General features: G+C 42.4%; 1 protein-coding gene across 4 annotated transcripts in view; it reads right to left on the reverse strand.

The window, feature by feature from the left end:
• myh11b (myosin, heavy chain 11b, smooth muscle) overlaps positions 1-24,528 on the reverse strand; it is a 187,316-nt gene that overhangs the window by 151,152 nt on the left and 11,636 nt on the right. For all 4 annotated transcript variants that reach the window (XM_072560160.1, XM_072560158.1, XM_072560159.1 and 1 more), the window contains exon 3: positions 3,324-3,480. In XM_072560160.1, coding sequence (XP_072416261.1) covers positions 3,324-3,480 — 157 coding nt within the window. The remainder of the gene's footprint in view (positions 1-3,323; positions 3,481-24,528) is intronic.

A 24,528-nucleotide genomic window follows, 5' to 3' on the forward strand; every position in this document is an offset into this window, starting at 1 on the left:
GAATTTAGAAAATATTATTATCAATGCCTGTTTAAAATTGTATAGAGTTTTTAGATTAGATTACCTACAGTGTGGAAACAGGCCCTTTGACCAGTCCACACCAACCCTCTGAAGAGTAACCCACCCAGACCCATTTCCTCCTGGCAATTTTAACATGGCCAATTCACTTGACCTGCACATCTTTATGATTGCAGGAAGAAACTGGAGCAAACCCACACAGACACGGGGAGAATGTGCAAACACTACACAGACAGTCGCCCGAGGCTGGAATCAAACCTGGGACCCTGGTGCTGTGAGGCAGCAGTGCTAACCACTGAGCCAGCATAGAGATGTACGGTACAGAAACAGTCCAACTCCTCCATGCCGACCAGATATCCCAACCCAATCTCGTCCTACCTGCCAGCACTTGGCCCATATCCCTCTAAACCCTTCCAATTCATAAACCCACCCAGATGCCTTTTAAATGTTGCAATTGTACCAGCTTCCTCTGGCAGCTCATTCCATACATGCACCATCCTCTGTGTGAAAACGTTGCCCCTATGGTCTCTTTTATATCTTTCCCCTCACCCTAAACCTATACCGTCTAGTTCTGGACTCCCCGACCCCAGGGAAAAGACCTTGCCTTCTGTCATTGTCGTAAGGGGAAAGTAAACTTGACAAAGGATCCCAGCAGGAAACCTTTGATTCCTCACCACCTTCTTCTGTCTTTGACTTTTTCAAGACAAAGATTTTCGGACTCCCTATCCAACAGGTGGCATAGTCAGATTCTTTACGGGAGCACCTTTGTTTCTTATTTACATATATATTTAACTCTTGACATAGCAAAAACAACACACTTCCCCATTTCTTACACCTACTTATCCCATCCATGCCCCTCATGATTTTATAAACCTCTATAAGGTCACCCCTCAGCCTCCAACTTTCCACGGAAAACAGTTGTAGCCTATTCAGCCTCCCCCTATAGCTCAAATCCTCCAACCATGGGAACATCTTTGTAAACCTTTTCTGAACCCTTTCAAGTTTCACAACATCCTTCTAACAGGAGGGAGATCAGAATTGCATACAATATTCCAACAGTGGCCTAACCAATGTCCTGTACAACTGCAACATGACCTCTCAACTCCTGTACTCAATACTCTGACCAATAAAGGCACCTTCTCCACTATCCTGCCTACTCCACTATCAAGAAATTATGAACCCTCCGGGCCCTCGAAAGATATTGGGGAACTATCTAACCAGTTGAACGGTCATTGAGCTGTAATGTTAACTCTGTTTTTATCTCAGTCAGTTCCTGCCAGAGCTAGGCCAGAGGAGCATAACGAATAGGAACAGGAGGAGGCCATTCAGTCCCTCCATCCTGCTCTGCCCTTCAATAGGATCATCGCTGATCCTACATTCTCACATCCACTTTCCTGCATTTTCCCATGACCTGCTTAGCATTTCCAACAATCCCTGATTTCCTTTCATGTTTCGTGACTTGTTTTTGTTTTTGGACTAATTCATTGTGCAGTTTGTACCTTCACCCAAAGGTTTATGTTGATTCCTATCAATTGCTGGTCATTTTTTTTGCGATATTCCCAATATTAATCTAGTTACTCATTAAGTTTGTTGTTTTATTAATAAGTTCAAAGAATGCATATGCAACATATTTCAAAACTATAGATCGCAATGCTCCATAATGAGAGTGACGTTGTCCTGAATCCCTGGGAAATGGGATGAAAGAAATCAGGTGAAGATTTGGGAGAACATAGTGGACAGGTGGGAGTAGGATTATCCGGGAGAGGGGAAGCTTCATGATGTCCTTGTTGGGATGAATAATTTGTTTCCACTTCTCCACAGCAGCTGATAAGATTACTCGAGGTAAACAAACCAATCCACAAAAACCAAACCAACCAAAGCTCAAAATGTTCGTGGGCAAGTGACCTCCTCAAACACCTTGCGTCCACACCCTGTGCTTTAACCTCTGTCACTGACTCTGGGATATCCTGGATTGTTCCATCTCCACTGATCTCCCGCATCACCGACCAGCTCCTCCTCTGTTCTGATCACACCAACCCTTTATCATCTCTCTCCTTCGATCTTCCATTCTTTCTCCCTCCACCTTGCTCAAGAGGAACCAAACTGCACATAATCTCTGCTCCCGATTGGGAACCACACCAGCTTTGTAGCTCTAGCTCCTAAATATCACCAAGGCTTTGAAAGATTGGCATCTACAGCCCTCTGGTGTTCCCACTGCTGTTGAAACCCTTCGCTGCGTCTCACTACTGTCTCCGCCCTCCATAATTGACCAATGATTGAAAACTCTGCTGCATGCCTCAGTCATCATTCCCTCTCAGTCACCTCGATGAGTCACCATTAAGTCTCCCTCACCTCGCTGAGTCATCATTAAGTGTACCTCACCTTGCTGAGTCACCACTGGATCTCGGTCACCTTGCTGAGTCACCATTAAGTCTCCCTCACCTCGCTGGGTTTCAGTCACCTTGCTCAGTTATCATTTCTGCCATCCCTGTTCACCTTCAAATGTCTCTGGTCTCCAGTTTGGATTTCACCTTTCTCTGTTGTTCTTGTTGGTGAAGTCTTCACCCTGGTTGAGATCTAACCAACGGAATTCCTTCCTTATGTTTCCTGTATCACCATCTCCTTTCTCAAAGCTCACTTCTCTGAAGAGAGTTTTGATGATCACCCTTAACCCTCCCACTGGTTGATTCTATTCCTCCCTAAAGGAATTTGGAACTTTTTGTTTCATCTTAATAGTATCAAATGCACATGAATTGCTTAGGTTATATAAACAATAATAGATTCTGGAGAGAGATTTAAAAGCTGTAACCCAAAAGTTCAGGTGGTGGATGACATCTTTTGTGTTGGTTGTAATCTGTAATCACTCCAGATTGTCTGTTATTTTCCATTCATTTCAAATCCAACAAATAAATAAAAGAGTAATGTCTATCAGACAAACACATTCTACAGTTTTGTCCCTTTAGTTCTGTAGGAAACATTTCACCAACAATTGTACTTTATGACTGCTAACAGAAAAAGTCAAAACAAGTAACAAATGAATTTACCAACGTTTATAAGACAAACAAAGCTTTTTTAAAAATGGTTTCCTGTTTTGGAGTTGATTAGTACAATTCCAAGAACCAGTAACTCTAATTCTGCTGTAATTATAGCTTCTTTCCTTTGTATGAATTTTTGTGGAAAGGTTAGTGAGCACTTAATTAAACAATAGCATTTGTTTCACAGTGGACACAAGAACACTCTGGAAATAGGCTTTAACCAGGTTCAGTGGTAAAAACACAAACAGTAGGTGGGTACTGTGTGTTTACCTTGCAGCATGCTCCTGTATGCGGTGTCGGCAATAGCATAGATATGGGGTGGCATCTCATGTCGTTTCTTCCCTTTGTACATTTCGACAATCTTCTCAGTGTAGATGGGCAACATTTTGTATGGGTTCACGACAACACAGAAAAGGCCTGAGTACGTCTGAAAAAGAGGAGTAACAACATCCGTTTGTACTGTCACTCAGTTTCATAAATCAGCTCATTAATGGTCAGTAAAATACGCTCAATAAAACAGAGTTTCGTGTTTCTGAAAGGTACTCCCAGTCGTCTGATAAAAGTTGTGACCGTATAAGCTCCAAGTTCACTTAATTTGCATTAAATCTCAAATTTATTTTCATCTAAGCTTAGATTTCAAAGGTGTGCCAACTGTTGTTGGTCTAGAGAATAAGAACAAAACTAAAAATTAATTTGGAATTGCAAATATTCTTGAAATGCAAGTGCCTGGATGGTCTTTCAAATGTTGAATTTGAAAATCTCTAAATGCCTCAACACACTCCAAATCACCTATTATTCTCTTCATAACTCTTCTGAAACTAGGAATATGTATTTCAATGTAGGAGCAAATTACTGCAGATGCTCGAATCTGTACTGCAAACAAAAAGTGCAGGAGCTCACAGTGGATAGTTCTAGATTTGAAACAATCGCTTGCTCTCTCTCTTTGGATGATGTCTGACCCACTGTGATCTCCAGCATTTTTTTTGTTTTCAGTGTGTATTTCAAGTTGGAGAAGTTGTGACTTCTTGTTTTAGTGTAAATCTTTTTACTTTCTCCTGTCTCAAAAAGATTCTGAAATGAAGTGGAAAGTTTACAACAAACGAATACAGAAATATGCTGGAGAAACTCAGCAAATCTGGCAGCATCTGTGGAGAAAGAAACAGAGTTTACATTTCAAGACTGGAATGACATTTCTTTAGAACTGGATGTGAAACATTAACTTAGTTTTCTGTCTTCACAGACGCTGCCAGACCTACTGAGTTTCTCCAGCAATTTTTGCTTGTGTCATATCTCCAGCATCTTTGTTTTCTTTTGGAATATTTATAAATCTTAACAAAAATGCACTTATGCACGTAAGTTCATACACATACTGACCAAGAAAGTTGATTATCTGACACTTGACATCATTTCTGTCACTAGACCTGGTCAATCTTAAAGAGTGAGTTGTGTTGTAATAAACCTTTTAAACAGGGAAAGAACTAAGATTTACTCAGATATTCTCTATCTATCTTTACTTCTGTTTCTCATTTGAGTGAATATGATAAAATCCAGTTGACAGAATGCAGACTATGAGAAGTCATCAACATCAATTTTCATTCTCCCAACCTCTCACCATTTTCCTTTTGTGGGAAAATGTTCCAGACATGAAGAGGTCATTTACTGCCTCATTCCTGTCTGTTTCTGAGTCATCACCAGTTTGTTTGGTGAAACCAGGGCCACAAACTAAACAGGACAGATCCTCACCAACACCCACAAATGAGAATCTGGTGAGATGGATGGGTCCACAGTCTGACTTTGAAATATTTATGGACAGGCCATGAGCCGGCTTTGTAGTGCTCAATTGGACTTTGTTAAGACAAGCCCTAATGAGTGTTTTTTTTTAAAGGGCACTATGACAGACAGAGAGGAAGAAATGAATAACTAAGTCATCTCAAATGATTTGGTTTGTCCAACAGGAGCATCGTTATCATCTGGTGTGACAAAACACGGGGATTACCAAAACAGGGGTATGCCATCAAAACCTTCCACCTTTCACTCATCAGGATAGATGCAAGAATGCCAAAATTTAATAGGAACAACAATGAGAAACGAGTGCTGATTGGTTGACAGGTTGATTCTTAGAGAGTTTGTGAGAAGATTTGTAGCTCGGGTGCTCGTTGTTGTGGTTCTGTTCGCCAAGCTGGGAATTTGTGTTGCAGACGTTTCGTCCCCTGTCTAGGTGACATCCTCAGTGCTTGGGAGCCTCCTGTGAAGCGCTTCTGTGATCTTTCCTCCGGCATTTATAGTGGTTTGAATCTGCCGCTTCCGGATGTCAGTTCCAGCTGTCCGCTGCAGTGGTCGGTATATTGGGTCCAGGTCGATGTGCTTATTGATTGAACCTGTGGATGAGTGCCATGCCTCTAGGAATTCCCTGGCTGTTCTCTGTTCGGCTTGCCCTATAATGGTAGTGTTGTCCCAGTCGAACTCATGTTGCTTGTCATCTGCGTGTGTGGCTACTAAGGATAGCTGGTCGTGTCGTTTCGTGGCTAGTTGGTGTTCATGGATGCGGATCGTTAACTGTCTTCCTGTTTGTCCTATGTAGTATTTTGTACAGTCTTTGCATGGGATTTTGTACACTACATTGGTTTTGCTCATGCTGGGTATCGGGTCCTTCGTTCTGGTGAGTTGTTGTCTGAGCGTGGCTGTTAGTTTGTGTGCTGTTATGAGTCCTAGTGGTCGCAGTAGTCTGGCTGTCAGTTCGGAAATGCTCTTGATGTATGGTAGTGTGGCTAGTCCTTTGGGTTGCGGCATGTCCTCATTCTGTTGTCTTTCCCTGAGGCATCTGTTGATGAAATTGCAGGGATATCCGTTTTTGGCGAATACATTGTTCTTATTCCTCGTTTTGCAGTTCTGCAGTGTGTTGTGGCTCTTTTGAACAGTGACTTGATGCAACTTTGTTTGTGTGTGTTGGGGTGGTTGCTTTCATAGTTCAGGACTTGGTCTGTGTGTGTGGCTTTCCTGTGTCCCTTTGTGGTGAATTCTCCGTTTGATGTTCTCTATACCATCACGTCTAGGAATGGGAGTTGGTTGTCCTTTTCTTCCTCTCTAGTGAATCGGATTCCTGTGAGTGTGGCGTTGATGATCCAGTGTGTGTTCTCTATTTCTGTGTTTTTAATGATTGCAAAGGTGTCATCTACATTTCTGACCCAGAGTTTGTGTTGAATTTGCAGTAAGACTGTTTGTTCTAACCTTTGCATTACCGCTTCTGCTATGAGTCCAGAGATGGGTGAGCCCATGGGTGTGCCGTTGATTTGTTCATATATTTGCTTGTTGAATGTGAAGTGTGTTGTGAGGCACAGGTCCAGTAGTTTGAGTATGCCGTCTTTGTTGATAGGTTCAACGTCCTGTTGTCTGTTATGTCTGTCCAGCAGGTTGGCTATCGTTTCTCTGGCTAGGGTTTTGTCAATAGAGGTGAACAGTGCCGTTACATCGAATGAGACCATGGTTTCTTCCTTGTCTATGTGTATATTTCTGATGATGTCCAAGAATTCCTGTGTCGATTGTATAGAGTGTTTGGATCCGCTGATCAGGTGTTTCAGTTTCTGCTGTAGTTCTTTAGCCAGTTTGTGTGATGGTGTCCCTGGTAGTGATACTATGGGTCTGAGTGGGATGGCTGGTTTGTGCACTTTAGGTAGTCCATAGAATCTGGGGGTGTTGTTGCTTTCAGGTTTCATTCTTTGTAGGTCAAACCAGGTTCCTCAATGTGTTGTTTATCCTATTGGTGAGCTGTGGGGTGGGGTCAAACTCCCTCTTTTGGTAGGTGTTGGTATCTGCAAGTAGTTGTTGCGCTTTTTGGATGTAGTCTGCTTTGTTCAGGATGACCGTCAATTCTGCCTTTGTCTGCTGGTAGTATAATTATGTTCTTATCGTTTCTTAGTGATTTTAGTGCTTCCCTCTCCTTGGTGTTGAGGTTATGTGTTTGTCTTTTCCTTATTATCAGAGGTACGATACTTTGTCTCACTGTTTGTTGTGTCTCTTCTGTCAGTCCATTGTTCCTGAGTGTGCATTCTAGTGCTGCTAGGAAGTCTGCTCCCTTGGTGTCCCTGTGGTTGTAGTTGAGTCCCTTGGCCAGTACTGTTCTTTCCGTGTCTGTGAGCTGTCTGTGGGAGAGGTTTCTAACCCAGGTGTGTGTTGTGGTGTCCTCTCTGTTGTGTGTTAGTTTGGCCATTTTTTCTTTTAGTGCCGTTTTTTTGTGGTGTGTGGTCCTGTTCTGTCCTATGGTGATGGCCTGTTCTATGGTCCGGGTCCATTCCTGATTGGTGGTTTTTGAAATTAACGATTTTTGGCACGCAATTTACCCAGCATGAGCAAAACCAATGTAGTGTACAGAATCCCATACAAGGACTGTACAAAACACTACATAGAACAAACAGGAAGACAGCTAACGATCCGCATCCATGAACACCTACTAGCCACGAAACGAACGACCAGCTATCCTTAGTAGCCACACACGCAGATGACAAGCAACATGAGTTCGACTGGGACAACACTACTATTATAGGACAAGCCAAACAGAGAACAGCCAGGGAATTCCTAGAGGCATGGCACTCATCCACAGATTCAATCAATAAGCACATCGACCTGGACCCAATATACCGGCCACTGCAGCGGACAGCTGGAACTGACAATTGGAAGCGGCAGAGACAATCCACTATAAATGCCGGAGGAAAGATCACAGAAGCGCTTCACAGGAGGCTCCCAAGCACTGAGGATGTCACCTTAATTCTTACAGGTTAAGGTATTGCCATGCAGAATGGACCAGAGAGCTATTCTCATACTTTTGTTTATTTAAAAAAGGCTGAATTTGTGGACACATCCTTTCCACTTACAGAGGAAAGGTTTTTGTGAAGAAATACATGCTGCTTCAAAGGAACAGATGGGAGTACAATTCTGAGACCAAGTGATAATATTAACTGAGCCATTAATAATTATTATCGCTTACTTAGGATTGTTCAACAAGTACTGTCCAGTGACAGAATCACATCTAACATTAGACAGGAAATTTGCAACAAGCAGCCATTTTCACTGACAGAGTACTGGCTGTACTCAACGAGCCTGTGTTTATAGCACACAGAACCTCATGTCCAACACTAGATGAGAATTTGAGATTGGATAGCACTCACTGAACAATCTCAGCCTCAGGAGATTCACAAGGTTGATTCCAGAGATGAGGGACTTGACTTCTGGGGAGAGATTGACCAGTTTAGACTTAAACACTTTGGAGTCTAATTGAAGGATATAAGCTACAGAGATTGACAAAGTAAATGTGGAAAGGATGTCTCCTCTTGTGGGGCAGTCTGTAGTGAGAGGTCATAGTTTTAGGATAAGGGGCAGCAGATTTAAGACAGAGATGGGGAGAAATGACTTCTCTCAAAGGGTCGTGAATCTCAGGAATTCACTCCCCCAGAGTTCAGTTGATGCTGGGACATTGAGGAGAAGATGGACAGATTTTTAATGAGTAAAGAGTTGAAGGATTATGGAGAGTGGGCAGGAAGGTGGAGTTGAGGTCAAGACGAGATCAGCCATGATTGTATCAAATGGTAGAGCAGGCTCAAGAGGCTGAATGGCCTCCTCCCGCTGCTAGCTCCTATATTCTTATGTATGGTGAGCATTTGGCACACTTGAAATCTAGATCAGGAAAGTTCTTGATCTGAGTTGAGTTAAAGTCTCCTAGTTGGGGTGATCTTGGAGGGAGTATAAACAGTAAGCATGTGATGTAAAAGTGGCCAGAATTCCTGACTGTTACCATCCAGCCATCGCCACTGGAAGCTTGTGCAGAAGAGTCATCTTTTGACTTACCACTGGTGGGCCCCTTGTAAAGAGCAGTCTATAAATGACTGTGTGAAATGCAGCATATATTCTTCGATATTGGCAGAGATATTAAGTAAATCAGTTAAACTACTCAGAATAAGAGTCTCATTGGAACCAGATTTTCACTATTACATATTAGTAACTTTGAGTTCAAAATATTTCCAAAATTCACAAGTCACATCGTTATTATTAATACCGTTTATGTTTAAAACAGGAACTTCCTGCCACTATTATGTAATCATTTCTCAGGACTCAAGGACAATTAAAGCTTAATCTTTAAAAAGCTTTCAAACGTTTGTTGGCATCCATGATCCCAGAAATGTTAACTCACAGTATTAACCATTCCAGGCACCTCTCTTGAATTGGGTTCTTGACCCTGTCACCCTCAAAATTCTCCTGGAACATATACATACACTGTGCTGCTTGAACCTATACAATTCATTTATATTTCAACTTCAAATGATATTTCACAATTAACCTCAGCAGGTCTAGCAGCATCTGTGCAGAGAAGCCCTAAAATCTTTATGAAGAAGGGTCACTGGACTGGAAATTAAACCTATGTTTCTCTCTCCACAGATGCTGCCAGACCTGCTGAGTTTCTCCAGCAATTTTTGTTTTTGTTTCAGATCTCCAGCGTCCACTGTTCTTTGTTTTATAATAATTATTCACACCCTGTGTGGCAATCAGTCCCTAAATCAATCAGATGCAACTCAAGAAGAATTTCAATAAAACTCTTACATTTCTAAATAATTAACACAAACGTAACATGCACTTTCACTTTTAACAGCTATTATTACACAAACCAAAATTCTACTCTCACTGAATTAAGTGACAGTTCGATATCTGGAGCTATACTGTTGACACTCTGAAGACGATCACTATGGTCAGCAGAATGTATTTGTTGTATAAAGTGTTAATTTACCAGATTCCAAAATGAGTATGTCAAAAGCTATTAATTGCACCAGACAGTCATGATCTCATTAAATGGTCAGAAGTCACACCACAGCAGGTTATAGTGCGACAGGCTTATCTGAAATCACTGGCTTTTGGAGCACTGCCCCTTCATCACTTGACTGAGGCACCTTCTCAAATATGTTTTGGAAATCCAAATAAAGTCAAGCCACCACCCACCCCCATCCCCCCACTTTTACCAACTCTACACTTTAGACCCTGAAAGAACTCTAAAGCATTTATCTTTCCCTTTTCATAAAATCATGTTGATTCTGTTTGATTCTCTTCTGCTATGGCCTTCATAGCGAGAGGATTTGAGTCTCAGAGTAAGGATGCCTTGCTGCAGTTATACAGGGCCCTGGTGAGGCCACATTTTGTGGATAGCTTTTGTCTCCAAGTCTGAGGAAGCACATTCTTGCTATTGAGGGCGTCCAGCGAAGGTTCACCAGGTTGATTTCCGGGATGACAGGACTGACACTTGAGAAAAGGCTGGTTTGACTGGGCTTGTACTCACTGGAATTTAGAAGACTGAGGTGGGGGGGATTCTCACAGATACATATAAAATCCTGATGGGAATGGACAGGCTAGATGGGGGAAGCATTTTTCCATGTTGTGGAACTAGGGGTCACAGTCTAAGAAGAGGGGGTAAACCATTCAGGACTGAGATGAGGAAGAATTTCTTCACTCAGAGAGTTGTGGACCTGTGGATTTCTCTGCCGTGAGGAGCTGCTGGGGCCATTCCATTAGATATGTTCAAGAGGGAGCTGGACATGGCCCTTGCAGCTAAAGGGATCAAGGGATGGGAGAGGAAACGGGAATGGGATACTGAGGTTGCACGATCAGCCATGATCACATTGAATGGTGGAGCAGGCTTGATGGGCCAAATGGCCTACTTCTGCTCCTATTTTCTATGTTTCTATGTTTCCAGGTGGCACAGTGGTTAGCACTGCTGCCTCACAGCACCAGGGACCCAGTTTTGATTCCAGCCTCTGACGACTGCCTGTGTGGAGTTTGCACATTCTCCCCGTGTCTGTGTGGGTTTCCTCCCATGGTCGAGAGATGTGCAGGTCAGGTGGGTTGGCCATGGCAAATTGCCCATAGTGTTAGGTGCATTAGTCAGAGGGAAATGGGTCTGGGTGGGTTACTCTTCGGAGGGTCGGTGTGAACCGGTTGGGCTGAAGGGCCTGTTTCCACACTGTTGGGGATCTGACCTGATCTAATGTATTTTGGTATTTTCCCAATGTCAGATATTAAACTAACTGGTCTTAGGTTTCTTTCTTTTCTTTCCCTTCTTTGTTAAATAAGGAAGTTACATTTTTCCAATCCTCTGGGTATTTTCCAGAGTCTGGAAGACTTTGGAAGATTATAACTAACACATTTACTGTCTCGGCAGCACTTCTTTGAAGATTCCAAGATGCAGCATTGTGCTGTCTGTTCTTATCTTTGGTGGTTTTATGATGTCTGTTCTTATCTTCCCAAAACGGGAGACCTCAAATTTGCAAAGGAACCTTTTAAGATGTTTGTCAGTTGTGTTTGCAGACATATGTATGAGAAGATCTAAAGCTGCCTATTGGTTTTGATAAATCCTATTAAAGATGACCAAAATGTCCAGAGTTAAAACGAAATGTTAATCTTGCTGTAGACTACAATAGTACCTAATTCTATCCCACTTTAGAATGGACGTAAAGGTCTTGGAGATAATTCAGAGGAATGTAGAGTCATAGAGTCATACAATACACCACAGAAACAGTCCAACTTGTCCATGCTGACCAGATATTCTAGATTAATCTAGTCCCATTTGCCAGCATTTGGCACATATCACTCTAAACCCTTCCTATTCATATACCCATTCAAATGTCTTCTAAGTGCTGTCATTGAGAATCTGGGATTATTCTCAGAAGCGCAAGAATTCTTGTGGAACATTTAAACAGGAGTTTCCATTTATGGGATTTTTGACGGAGTATCTAAAGAGAAACTGGTTCCATTAGCAGAGTTGCAAAGAATAGTCACAGGATCATAGAAGTGTAATGGGGTGGAAGGAGATCATTCAGCCCATTAGCTCTTCAAAGAAGCATGATCACCTCCCATCAATCTCCTGCTTTTACCCCATTTCCCTGCAAAATAATTCCATTTAAGTAATGATCCAACTCCACCATCTTGAATGCCTCATTTGATATTGCCTGGGCCACATTTTGTGTCATTCAACTCGAAATGTTAACTTTGTTTCTCCCTCCCTGCAGACCTGCTAAGTTTCTCCAGAATTGTCTGTTTTTATTTCAGGTTTAGAGTCTGCAGTATTTTGTTTTTATTCCATGAACGTGACAGTCATTGGCCAGAGGTGACAGATTTTAAACAATTGTCTGAATGGTCCATAAGAGACCTGATGAGACTTTTTTTCAGTGGGACTTTCCACATGAAAGAGCGATGGTGTCAGATTCAACGTTACTGAAGATACACATCAACATTAAACATTTTGTGCATTTGCTGAAAAATGATAGGATGCAAAACTGAGTGAGGTTTATTGATCATTCTGAGTGTTTTTTTTAACATGGTGTATCACATCAATGAATTCAATATGATCATCCAACTCAGTCTCCTTTTCCCATTTTCTCCCTATGCCCTGTGATCCCCTTTAGCCCGAAGAACTGCCTCCTTCTTGTAATCATTCAATGTTTTACCCGCAATCACTTTCTGCAGCAGAGTATTCCACAGGTTCACTGCTCTCTGGGGGAAGACATTTCTCCTCATCTCATATCAGGCCCAAAACTTTAACTCTGTTTCTCTCTCTACAGATGTAGAATGACACGTTGAGTCTTTCCTGCATTTTCTGTTTTGATATATATTTTAGAGTTATTTATTAAACTCAATACAATGCATCTTTCTTGGGGGCTCTTAATGAAAATCTCTGTTTTCATGACAACATCAGAAGTCACATGACACCAGGTTATGATCCAAAGGGTTTATTTGAAATCAAAGCTTTCGGAGCGCTGATCCTTCATCAGTTAAAGTGACTCCACCTGATGAAGGGGGCAATACTCCGAAAGCTTGTGGGTTTAAACAGACTTGTTGGACTATAACCTGGTAAAAACAATAACTGCAGATGCTGGAGACAAAATTCTGGATTAGTGGTGCTGGAAGAGCACAGCAGTTCAGGCAGCATCCAACGAGCAGCGAAATCGACGAAGGAGCTTTTGCCCGAAACGTCGATTTCGCTGCTCGTTGGATGCTGCCTGAACTGCTGTGCTCTTCCAGCACCACTAATCCAGGACTATAACCTGGACCTTGTCCACCCCAGTCCAACACTGGCCCCTCCACATAATGACAGTAGAAACTCCTTTAAAATCTGTAACATGACTTCAACCTGGCTTTGTTTTCTTTTCATCTGGCATTGCTTCTAATTTGATATCAAAATCCATTGATACTGACATTACATTCATTGAGATAATTTCTGAAGTCTGCACACTTAGCTTGATTCTTCTTTCATGTTGAATGTTAATATTAGAATGAAATAGCTCAGAATATTACTCACATAACAGGAAGAATATTGTCTCCCTCAGTCCTTGAACTCTGTTATAGCATATTCAGCTATCCATATCCTTCTGGAAGTTCCCCAAAAATAACACTGGATTCACTTTGCTTCAGAATTTGGACAAACACAATTTTGGCAGCAATAAGCAAAGTTTAAATTCTCCTTTATGTTGAAATAACAATCTCCATAAACTGCAAGACAACTAGATCAGTACTTTTTGCCATGAGATATTTGCATATTTTCATTTCACTAACTGTAAATACTGTTAACCCCACGTTTGTTGGTTACTGTTTTTGTGAAGAATGTGCTAAATTTGTAGTTTTACTGAACTGAATTCTTTGTATATATCTGTTTTATAACGTAAATCCATTTAATCAGAACAAAGTGATCGGAATATCCAGATGCCCTGCTCCAAGTGTGTCCTTTTAAGGACTAAAATTTTTCTTGATGTGGAGTTGTCTGAAGTAGACAAGTAATTTGATAAAAGAAAAGGATAGAACAGGCGCCTGTATAACACTTCTCGTAATTACAGTGAGTCCCAAAGCATCTTATTGAGTCAAAATCCTCGAGATGTACAGCATGGAAACAGACCCTTCGGTCCAACCTGTCCATGCCGACCAGATATCCCAACCCAATCTAGTCTCATTTGCCAGCACCCGACCATATCCCTCCAAAACTTTCCTATTCATTTAACCATCCAGAAACCTTTTAAATACTGTAATTGTACCAGCCTCCACCACTTCCTCTGCCAGCTCATTCCATTCACGCACCACCCTCTGTGTGAAAAGGCTGCCCCTTAGGACTCTATATCTTTCCCATCTCACCCTGGACCCATCTCTGAGGCAAAGTGTACCAAAGACCCACAATCCTCGGAGAGAAGAAATTCCTTCTCATCTCTGTCTTAAGTTGGCTTCCCTTTTTTCTGAGACTGTGCCCTCTGGTCCCAGACTCTCTCCATGAGGGGAAACATCCTCCCAGCATTGACCCTGTCAAACCCCTTTAAGAACCTGATACGTTTCAATGGGATCACCTCCCATTCTTCTATAGCCCATGAAGTAGGTAACACGTCGCTACTGTTCTAATGTACAGACAAATTAGAATTAAAATAATCTTTTCACTGAAGGGAGCCATTTGACATGTCTCAGTTCTTTCAAAGAAATATCCAATTTATCCAATGGCCTTATTGCTGTGGCCTTGCAATCTTCCCTTTCTGGTTGCGACTATTCAATCTGCTTCCAAAACCCTTTCCATCAATGTATTTCACATCTTGCGACTTTTTAAGTAAAGAAAGTTATCCTCATCTTCCTTTTGTGGGTGACTCAGCAGTTAACCTTGCTGCCTCACAGCACCAGGGATGTACTGTCTAGGGGGGTTAGCCATGGGAAATGCAGGATTACAGGGATAGGGTGGGTCTGGGTATGATGCTCCTCAGAGGGTCAAAATGGTTTTGATGGGTTGAATGGCCTGCTACCATACTGTAGGAATTCTATGATTCTTTGGCTCTCTTGGCAGCTACCTCACAGTTGGGTATTCTGCTTCTCAACTCTCCTGCTCCTGCAAACAGTTTCTCTTTCTCATTCATATCCTTTGTCATTTTGAGTATTTCTGTTGTACCTTTCTCTGTCCTAAGGAGTACAGCCGGCCACACCATCGTGAATCTCAATATCCCTCTGGTAAGTTTCTCTCCAAGGCATTGAGATTTTTCTGGAGGAACATTGGAACTGATAGTCCAGTTCAGGCCCGATCAGTTTGTTGTTTTATAAATGGCTTTGAGGGGAGATTTTGGTACAATAGAACAGTGTTGGGATCAACTTTAAATCCACAAGTGTTATTTAATTTTCCTGGAAATCACAAATTAACAAGAACAATTCCAATGGGAGGTGATTGGACTGTATTTGTTTTTCAAAGACTATTGAAAGTTTCAGAACATAACCAAACATTTTATCTATGTGTTTGCACTGTTTAAAGTTTAGCCTGTCAATGTATTTGCTTTGCTCTAACGTTTACTGGATTTCAAGATTCTGTAAATGTGCTTACCACTTGTTATTTTAGCAGAGTCTCAAGAGAAATGACAATAAATTTGACCACTCTGACATGTATCTAACAACTACGTGTTCTTTGCAGAGGGTGATATCAATTTCAGTTGAAATTGATTTCGCGGTGAAATAACTTGTTCTGGCAGCAGTCCTTATGAGGTTACGTTGGATGGAATGATAGCAGAGGTTTGATGGTCTCTGATATCTGGGGTGGAATTTCCACAGGATCACTTTGATATCTCTAAACTTTCAGTGAAGGATCCGTTGCAACCCTGGAGAAATGGCATACTGTCAAGTTCATCATTTCATCAAAATGTTCTGTGGCTTACAGCTACAATTCAGTGGAATTCAGACATTAATCTGACAGCAAGTACTAAAGTACTGCCCTCAAGCTATCAAAGGTACCTTGACCGTGGAACAATGCAGTTAGTTCTGTTTCTCTTCTATGAACCTCAGCGAAGTCAAGTCTATGTACTGCCTCTGGAGTTTCATAAAACCCTTCACAAAATTCTTCACAACTAACAGCTGTTTAGAATCACATGAAGTAATCTATTTGGGGTGAAGATTTGGTAAAGTAATTACACATGGTAAAATTTGTAGACTGTAAATTGCGGTTAATGGTAAGATTTAAAAAGAAGCAGAGGAATCATTGTGTTCAATTACACATTATTAACTATAGCAATGCAAATGAAGACAGACAGATTGGTAAAATATGGAGTTTAGAAGAGTCAGTGGTATAATGGTAACATCACTCGACTCTAGTCATCCACAGACTCAACCTGGGGACATGCATTCAAATCCCTACATGGTAACTGGTGCAATTTAAATTCAATTACTATCAATAATTATCGTAAAAACCCACCTGGTTCACTAATGTCCTTCAGGGAAGGAAATCTGCAATCTTTACCTGGTCTGGCCGCCATGTGACTCCCGACCCACAGTAATGCAGTTGGCTCTTAGTCTGCCCTCTGAACCGTCTGAGTGAGCCACTCACTTTGAGCACAATTAGGGACGGGCAACAATCCTGGCTTTGCCTGGGACAACCACATCACATTAAAAGAGCAAAACTAAAATAAATTAATGTTTGGTAAGGGGGTCTCATCCAACTTCATGGACAAGACCCTCTAGTGAGTGTCCTTCAGTGGTCAGAATCCTTTCCCTGGATTCAAGACGGTGAGGATGAAAGTACTCACCAGGCAGGAAGGCTATTCACAAGGTCCTCCTACCCTGCATTTAATTGGCAAGAGGCCAGAAAAATCCCACTGTTTGAATGGTCCTACACACTCGCCCCCTGCCTCCAAACGCACCTCTGCTCAAGGTCTTACAACAAGTTTTACTTATAAAGCATCTCTAACATCGTACAACAACACAGGTAACTCAAAGGGAGGGCATTATATTCTGCCCAAGGTCTTCTAAGAGGCTGCATTTATGTAGCATCTTTAATATAATATGACACCCTAAGTAACTCAGTACACTGCTAATTTTGCAGACCAAAAGACAAACCAAGAAGTACCATTGAAAATTGTTAAAGACCTAGAAACCTGCTCTTTTTAAATTTTTTTCGCAGGATATGGGCGTGGGTGGCTAGGCCAGCATTCATTTCCCAGAGGCTAACCCCACTGCTGTGGGTCTGGAGTCACATCTAGCCAGACCAGGGAAGGATTGCAGTTTCCTTCTCTAAAGGTCATTAATGAACCAGATGGGTTTGTCCAGCAACTGACAATGGATTCACAGCTATCATGAGACTCTTTCATTCCAGATTTTTAAAAATTGAATTCGAATTCCACCATCAGCCGTAGCAGGATTTGAACCCAAGCCCCAGAACATTACACACTACCCATTATTAGCCACTAACTGTCTCCCATTAACGGCTACTCACTCTCTCAGCCAGATCGCTAGCCACTCCTTTGTCTGTCCAACTATTCTTCTTTCTTCCTTTTGGCTCTATACCAACCTATTGTTGACTCCTTACCCCTCCCCCCTCCCCACCCTATCTTCTGCATATAAACGGACATTTTCCTAGTTACCATCAGTTTTGAGGAAGGGTCACCTGACCTGAAACATTAACTCGGATTTCTTTTCAGAGATGCTGCCAGAACTGCCAAGCATTTCCAGCAGTTTCTGTTTATGTCTCCCCAGGACATTCCCTGGGTCTCTGGATTAACAGTCCAGTGATAACACCACCATGTCATCACTTTCCCAAATATTGATATTCCCACAGGCTGAGACAACTTGACACTTGATCTTGGAAGGGAACTCTGTGTCACTTATAATCAGGAATTTATCATTCCAGCCTCATATCTAGAGAGATAAACGTATTGTCCTCATGGTGTAACAATAAGAATTCCTTGCTTTATGGTTTTCTTTCCACCTCTTATGTGCATTTCTCTCATCTTCTCTAAACATGGACTCATTAAGAGTTTCTTGAGCTGAGACCAAATGCAAATCTTTCAGTTGTGTTACTTCACACCATCAGGGGCTTTGATGAATGCCCTCTGACCCCAGGAAGGTCAATCTCTGGGGTTACTGAGCTGGTTTCACCTGCCTGTGGATTTCTGGAGCCACATTTTCCCTGATGCAGCTATGGGAAAGTTTTAAAGAGATTACGGGTGTTAACACAATTGGCCAAGGCTCCCGGTGAAGCAGTAATTAGCAAAGTAAACAGGATGGTGAAATGTAATGTTGATTTGACAGAGTGCAGATCAAAGGCAGTCAACCGAAACAGTGTAGTCTCTGGTCAGATCCCATTTTGAATGCTGTCGTCACGGAGATATAAAACACTGGAATCATCGCCAGGGTTAGAACACAGAGAACGTCAATGTTTTCCAGTCTCAAAACTAGGTGTTAGGAGTGTGAAAGGGAGGCACTTCTAAAGGTACATGGAATATTAAATACAATTGAAACAAAAACGTAATGAGAAATTACTTCAGGGTGTAACTAACCCACAGGACAAAGGGGAACAGGTTGAAGCCAATAAAGAGCAAAGTTAGAATATAAAAGCATTGAGGCAGGAATAAGCCAAAAAACTCCTCGGACCCTTTCCATGATTTAGTAGAATCATGACCATTGGCCGTGCTTTCTCACCCTATTTCCATATCCTTTGATTCTCTTGTTAGCCCAAAATATATCGATCTTAGTCCTGGATATAAGGACCAACTGAAGAAAGGTCACACCCAAAACATTGACATCCCCCTCTCCTGCTGCTGTCTGACTTGTTGTGTTCTTCCAGCCTCCTGTTTGTACAGGTACCAACTGAGCATTCAGGGCCCTTACGAAGACAATTCCAAAGATCCACATTCCTCTGAGTCAAACATGTCTTCCCATCTTAGTCCGAACTGCTAGCCATGTTTTCAAACCCAGCTGAACCCTCCAGCCGGGGAAACTAGCCTCACAACATCTACCCTGTGAAACCCACGAAAAATGTTATAGGTTACAGTGATGTCTCCTCTCATCCCCAGTTAATTTACCACTCAGTCTCTCTTTATAGAATTGGCATCTTGTCCCAGAAAGCAGTCACCTGAGAATTAATTTGCACTCCCCCCCAATCCCCCCCCAACCCCATCTAAGGTAAGTATATCGTCGCTCAATTAAGGAGACCAAGTGTTGCCTATACTCCAGGAACAAGAGTCTTTCATAATTCAAACAAAACTTCCCTTACCACTGTAATTCAACTCCCTTGCAATAAAGACTGAAACACAATTCATCTTCAATGTTACTCATTGAACCCACTCATTAACATAACGTGATGAGTTTAAAATTATAACCGTTGCACCACAAGAACTCCTGGTGAGATTGTACACTTGTTTCGATGACATTTACTTCATTCAATGCTTGCTTTTCCATTTCACCCATTTTCTTGCTTCAAGACTTTCCCAAATACTTAATAATAATTTGTTTTTCAATTCTGAAATTTTTGGTATTTTAAAATATTATTGTGAGGGAAGGATACTTTGCAATTTAACACGAGATGTTTGGGTCCAGGGAGGTTGTTCTAGCAATACCTATGATGAGTTTGCCTCTAAAATATTCAGCTACATTTCATTCAAGGTTTAACATTTTTTTTTGCAGCTAAATTACTCCAAATGATCACTGAGTATCTATTGATCACATGTATATGATATATCAGCCTACAGTCTGAGAGAGCAGGGTGTCACTAACTGTAGTTTCTGGACTGTTACATTAAGTTTATAAAACCATGAGGGGCATGGATAGGATAAATAGACAAAGTCTCTTCCCTGGGGTTGGGGAGTCCAGAACTAGAGGGCATAGGTTTAGGGTGAGAGGGGAAAGATATAAAAGAGACCCGAGGGGCAACTTTTTCATGCAAAGGGTGGTATGTGTATGGAATGAGCTGCCAGAGGAAGTGGTGGAGGCTGGTACAATTACAACATTTAAGAGGCATCTGGATGGGTATATGAATAGGAAGGGTTTGGAGGGATATGGGTCGGGTGCTGGCAGGTGGGACTGAATTGGGTTGCGATATCTGGTCAGCATGGACGGGTTGGACTGAAGGGTCTGTTTCCATGTTGTACATCTCTATGACTCTATCACTTTAAGTGTACATGTGGAGAAGCCAGAACTGCTGACAGTTTTAAATCATACTGGTGGTAAATACTAACAGCTTATTATCAGTAAAATTGCAAACTCCAAATCATTATTTCTTTAAAACAGCCTAAAGTTTAACGCTTACAAATCAGATTAATTTCATGAGTATCTCATAGAAAGTCCTCACCACTCTTGGGGAAGACCATCCAAGCCTGGTGGGTCAGTAATCAGCACTGCTGCCTCACAGTACCAAGGTCCTGGGTTCGATTCTATCCTTAAATGACTGTGTGGCGTTTGCATGTTCTGTCTGTGTGGGTTTGCTCTGATTTTTCTCCTACAGTCGAAATTTGTGCAGGTTTGGGTGGATTGACTATGCTAAATTGTCCCATCGTGCAGGCTGGGTGGGTTAGTCTGGGAAATGCAGGGTTATGTGGATGGGGGTGAGTGGGCTGCTCTTCAGAGGGTCAGTGTGGACTTTAATTCTTAACAGAAGCCCTTAGTTATCAGCAAACATGAAAATCTCAATGTTTAAAATCCTCAGTTTCCCAAAGGGAGGCAAAATAGTTTGGTTGTCAAAGAGTAATGTCTGGATTTGATGGCAGATATGATTGCACTTAAACATTTCATCCAAAAGAGAGTTTGTCTTACAGTGTCACATTCATTCAGCATTACACTAAAGTATCAGCTTGGGTTATATGCACAAACGTTTCGTTGTGCTATCATCAGGACTATTCAGAAGAATAACAATTCAAGAATAATATTTATGCAGGCTGAGAAGACAGTGTTGATTGATTAGCAATTAGGTGGGTTAGCCATGGGAAATGCAGGGTTACAGAGATGGGGGTGGGTCTAGGTGGGCTGCACTTTGAAGTGTTGGTGTGGACTCAATGGGCCAAATGGCCTGCTTCTATACTGTAAGGGTTCTATGATTCTATGATAAACGTGAAGTACTTCCCCAGGATTACAATAGTTGACAGATACTCCCTGCTGAAGTATCGTGTTGTAGGGAGCAGTGTATATTAGATTAGATTACATTACAGTGTGGAAACAGGCCCTTCAGCCCAACAAGTCCACACTGACCCACCGAAGCGCAACCCACCCATACCCCTACATTTACCCCTTACCTAACACTACGGGCAATTTAGCATGGCCAATTCACCTGACCTGCACACCTTTGGACGGTGGGAGGAAACCGGAGCACCTGGAGGAAACCCACGCAGACACGGGGAGAATGTGCAAACTCCACACAGTCAGTCGCCATATCTGCTCTGTGGGAGGTTCAGAACATAATACTGTTTGGGATCACTGGCACAGAATTAGCCTGTTACAAGAACAGAAGTAGCTTGCTGATTGGAGTAGGGATAGCAGGAAATCCAAATGCTATCCCTCAAAGCTGAAAGTCAAGTGGAGAATACAATCTCAGTAAGCCAGTCTTGGAGGCTAGTAATGTGCTTGCAAGGTTCTCCTATCAATATCCCCTGGCAGGGTAAACTTATTCAGTCAGACTGATTGTCAATGACAATAGACAATAGACAATAGGTGCAGGAGTAGGCCATTCTGCCCTTCGAGCCTGCACCACCATTCAATATGATCATGGCTGATCATCCTTAATCAGTATCCTGTTCCTGCCTTATCTCCATAACCCTTGATTCCACTATCCTTGAGAGCTCTATCCAACTCTTTCTTAAATGAATCCAGAGACTGGGCCCCCAGTGCCCTCTGGGGCAGAGCATTCCACACAGCCACCACTCTCTGGGTGAAGAAGTTTCCCCTCATCTCTGACCTAAATGGTCTACCCTGTATTTTTAAGCTGTGTCCTCTGGTTCGGCACTCACCCATCAGCGGAAACATGTTTCCTGCCTCCAGAGTGTCCAATCCTTTAATAATCTTATCTGTCTCAATCAGATCCCCTCTCAGTCTTCTAAACTCAAGGGTATACAAGCCCAGTCGCTCCAGTCTTTCAGCATAAGGTAGTCCCGTCATTCCAGGATCTGGATTAGTGGTGCTGGAAGAGCACAGCGGTTCAGGCAGCATCCGAAGAGCAGTAAAATCGATGTTCGGGCAAAAGCCCTTCATCAGCCCTTCCTGATGCTACCTGAACTGCTGTGCTCTTCTAGCACCACTAATCCAGAATCTGGTTTCCAGCATCTGCAGTCATTGTTTTTACCCCATCATTCCAGGAATTGACCACGTGAACCTACGCTGCACTCCCTCAATAGCCAGAATGCCTTTTCTCAAATTTGGAGACCAGAACTGCACACAATACTCCAGGTGTGGTCTCACCAGGGCCCTGTACAACTGCAGAAGAACCTCTTTGCTTCTATACTCAATCCCTTTTGTTATGAAGGCCAGCATGCTATTAGCCTTCTTCACTACCTGCTGTACCTGCATGCTTACCTTCATTGACTGGTATACAAGAACACCCAAATCTCTCTGTACTGCCCCTTTACCTAAATTGATTCCATTTAGGTAGTAATCTGCCTTCCTGTTCTTGCCACCAAAGTGGATAACCATACATTTATCCACATTAAACTGCATCTGCCGTGTATCTGACCACTCACCTAACCTGTCCAGGTCACCCTGTAATCTCCTAACATTCTCCTCACATTTCACCCTGCCACCCAGCTTAGTATCATCAGCAAATTTGCTAATGTTATTACTAATACCGTCTTCTATATCATGAACATTACTAATGTTATTACTAATACCATCTTCTATATCATTTGTGGGCGGCATGGTGGCACAGTGGTTAGCACTGCTGCCTCACAGCGCCAGAGACCCGGGTTCAATTCCCACCTCAGGCGACTGACTGTGTGGAGTTTGCACGTTCTCCCCGTGTCTGCGTGAGTTTCCTCCGGGTGCTCCGGTTTCCTCCCAAAGATGTGCAGGTCAGGTGAATTGGCCATGCTAAATTGCCCGTAGTATTAGGCAAGGGGTAAATGTAGGGGTATGGGTGGGTTACGCTTCGGCGGGGCGGTGTGGACTTGTTGGTCCGAAGGGCCTGTTTCCACACTGTAGGTAATCTAATCTAATCTAAACATATATTGTAAAAAGCTGTGGTCCCAGTACTGATCCCTGCGGTACCCCACTGGTCACTGCCTGCCATTCCAAAATGGAGCCGTTTATCACTACTCTTTGTTTCCTATCAGCTAACCAACTTTGCCCCTAATACCATGCGCCCTAATTTTGCTCACTAACCTCCTATGTGGGACTTTATCAAAAGCTTTCTGAAAGTCCAGGTACACTGCATCTACTGGATCTCCCTCGTCCATCTTCAGAGGTACATCCTCAAACTGGGTGTGCTTTTAAACCATTATAGGGACATGGAGAGCTTTACTAGCTACAGTCTTGGTCCTTGAATAAGATTCCCTCACTCCAAAACCTAGCAAATATATCTCAGATAAAACATACCTGTGTTAGTATATTCTAGAACAGGCAACTCATATAACACCATAAGACATAGGAGTGGAAGTAAGGCCATTCAGCCCATCGAGTCCACTCTGCTATTTAATCATGGCTGATGGGCATTTCAACTCCACTCCATCAGCCATGATTGAATGGCGGAGTGGACTCGATGGGCTGAATGGTCTTACTTCCACTCCTATGACTTATGTTCTAATGGTCTTCTATGCTCTCATATAATCAAGGAGAAAGTGAGGACTGCAGATGCTGGAGATCAGAGCTGAAAATGTGTTGCTGGAAAAGCGCAGCAGGTCAGGCAGCATCCAAAGGACAGGAGAATCGATGTTTCGGGCATAAGAAGGGCTTATGCCTGAAACGTCGATTCTCCTGTTCCTTGGATGCTGCCTGACCTGCTGCGCTTTTCCAGCAACACATTTTCAGCTCTCACATAATCAAACCTATCTCAACGCATAGAGTTCTTTACCTTAACATTATACAATTCTTTTGCTTCATGAGTCTTTGAGGCATTAATGTCCACTACTGTTATGGTGATTAATTAATATTTTGTTTTCAGGATCAATCCTGGATTAAATTATAGTAGTGAACACAATATGGTTGAGTGTAGAATAATTAAAATGGTCAATTCACACATGCGCACTAATAAATCTACAGAGGAGAAAATGTTCAAAACATTGGAATCGTAGAATACCTGCAGTGTGGAAGAAGGCCATTCAGCCCATTAAATCCACACTGACCCTCTGAAGAGCATCCCACTTGGACCCACCCCTTATCCCATTCCTGTAATCCTGCATTTCCCATGGCTAATTCACTAAACCTACACATCTCAAGACAATATGGGCAATTTAGCACGGCCAATCCACCTAACTTTCACATCTTTGGACTGTGGGAGGAAACCTAAGCATCCAGAGGAAACCCGCAGACACGGGGACAATGTGCAAACTCCACACAAAGAGTCACCCAAAGGATCAAACCCGGGTCCTTGGCGCTGTGAGGCAGCAGTGCCAACCACTGAGCCACCGTGCCAGCTTTAACGTGAAGTTATAAACCACCTAAATTCAGGATATGCAAACAAATATTAAACAAAGATTACACTCACAATCCCAGTATAAATTTCTAGTTTTTAGCTCATCTCAGCCCAAGA

This window comes from Chiloscyllium punctatum, chromosome 40 (genome assembly GCF_047496795.1).
Source record: "Chiloscyllium punctatum isolate Juve2018m chromosome 40, sChiPun1.3, whole genome shotgun sequence".
Lineage (NCBI taxonomy): Eukaryota > Metazoa > Chordata > Chondrichthyes > Orectolobiformes > Hemiscylliidae > Chiloscyllium > Chiloscyllium punctatum.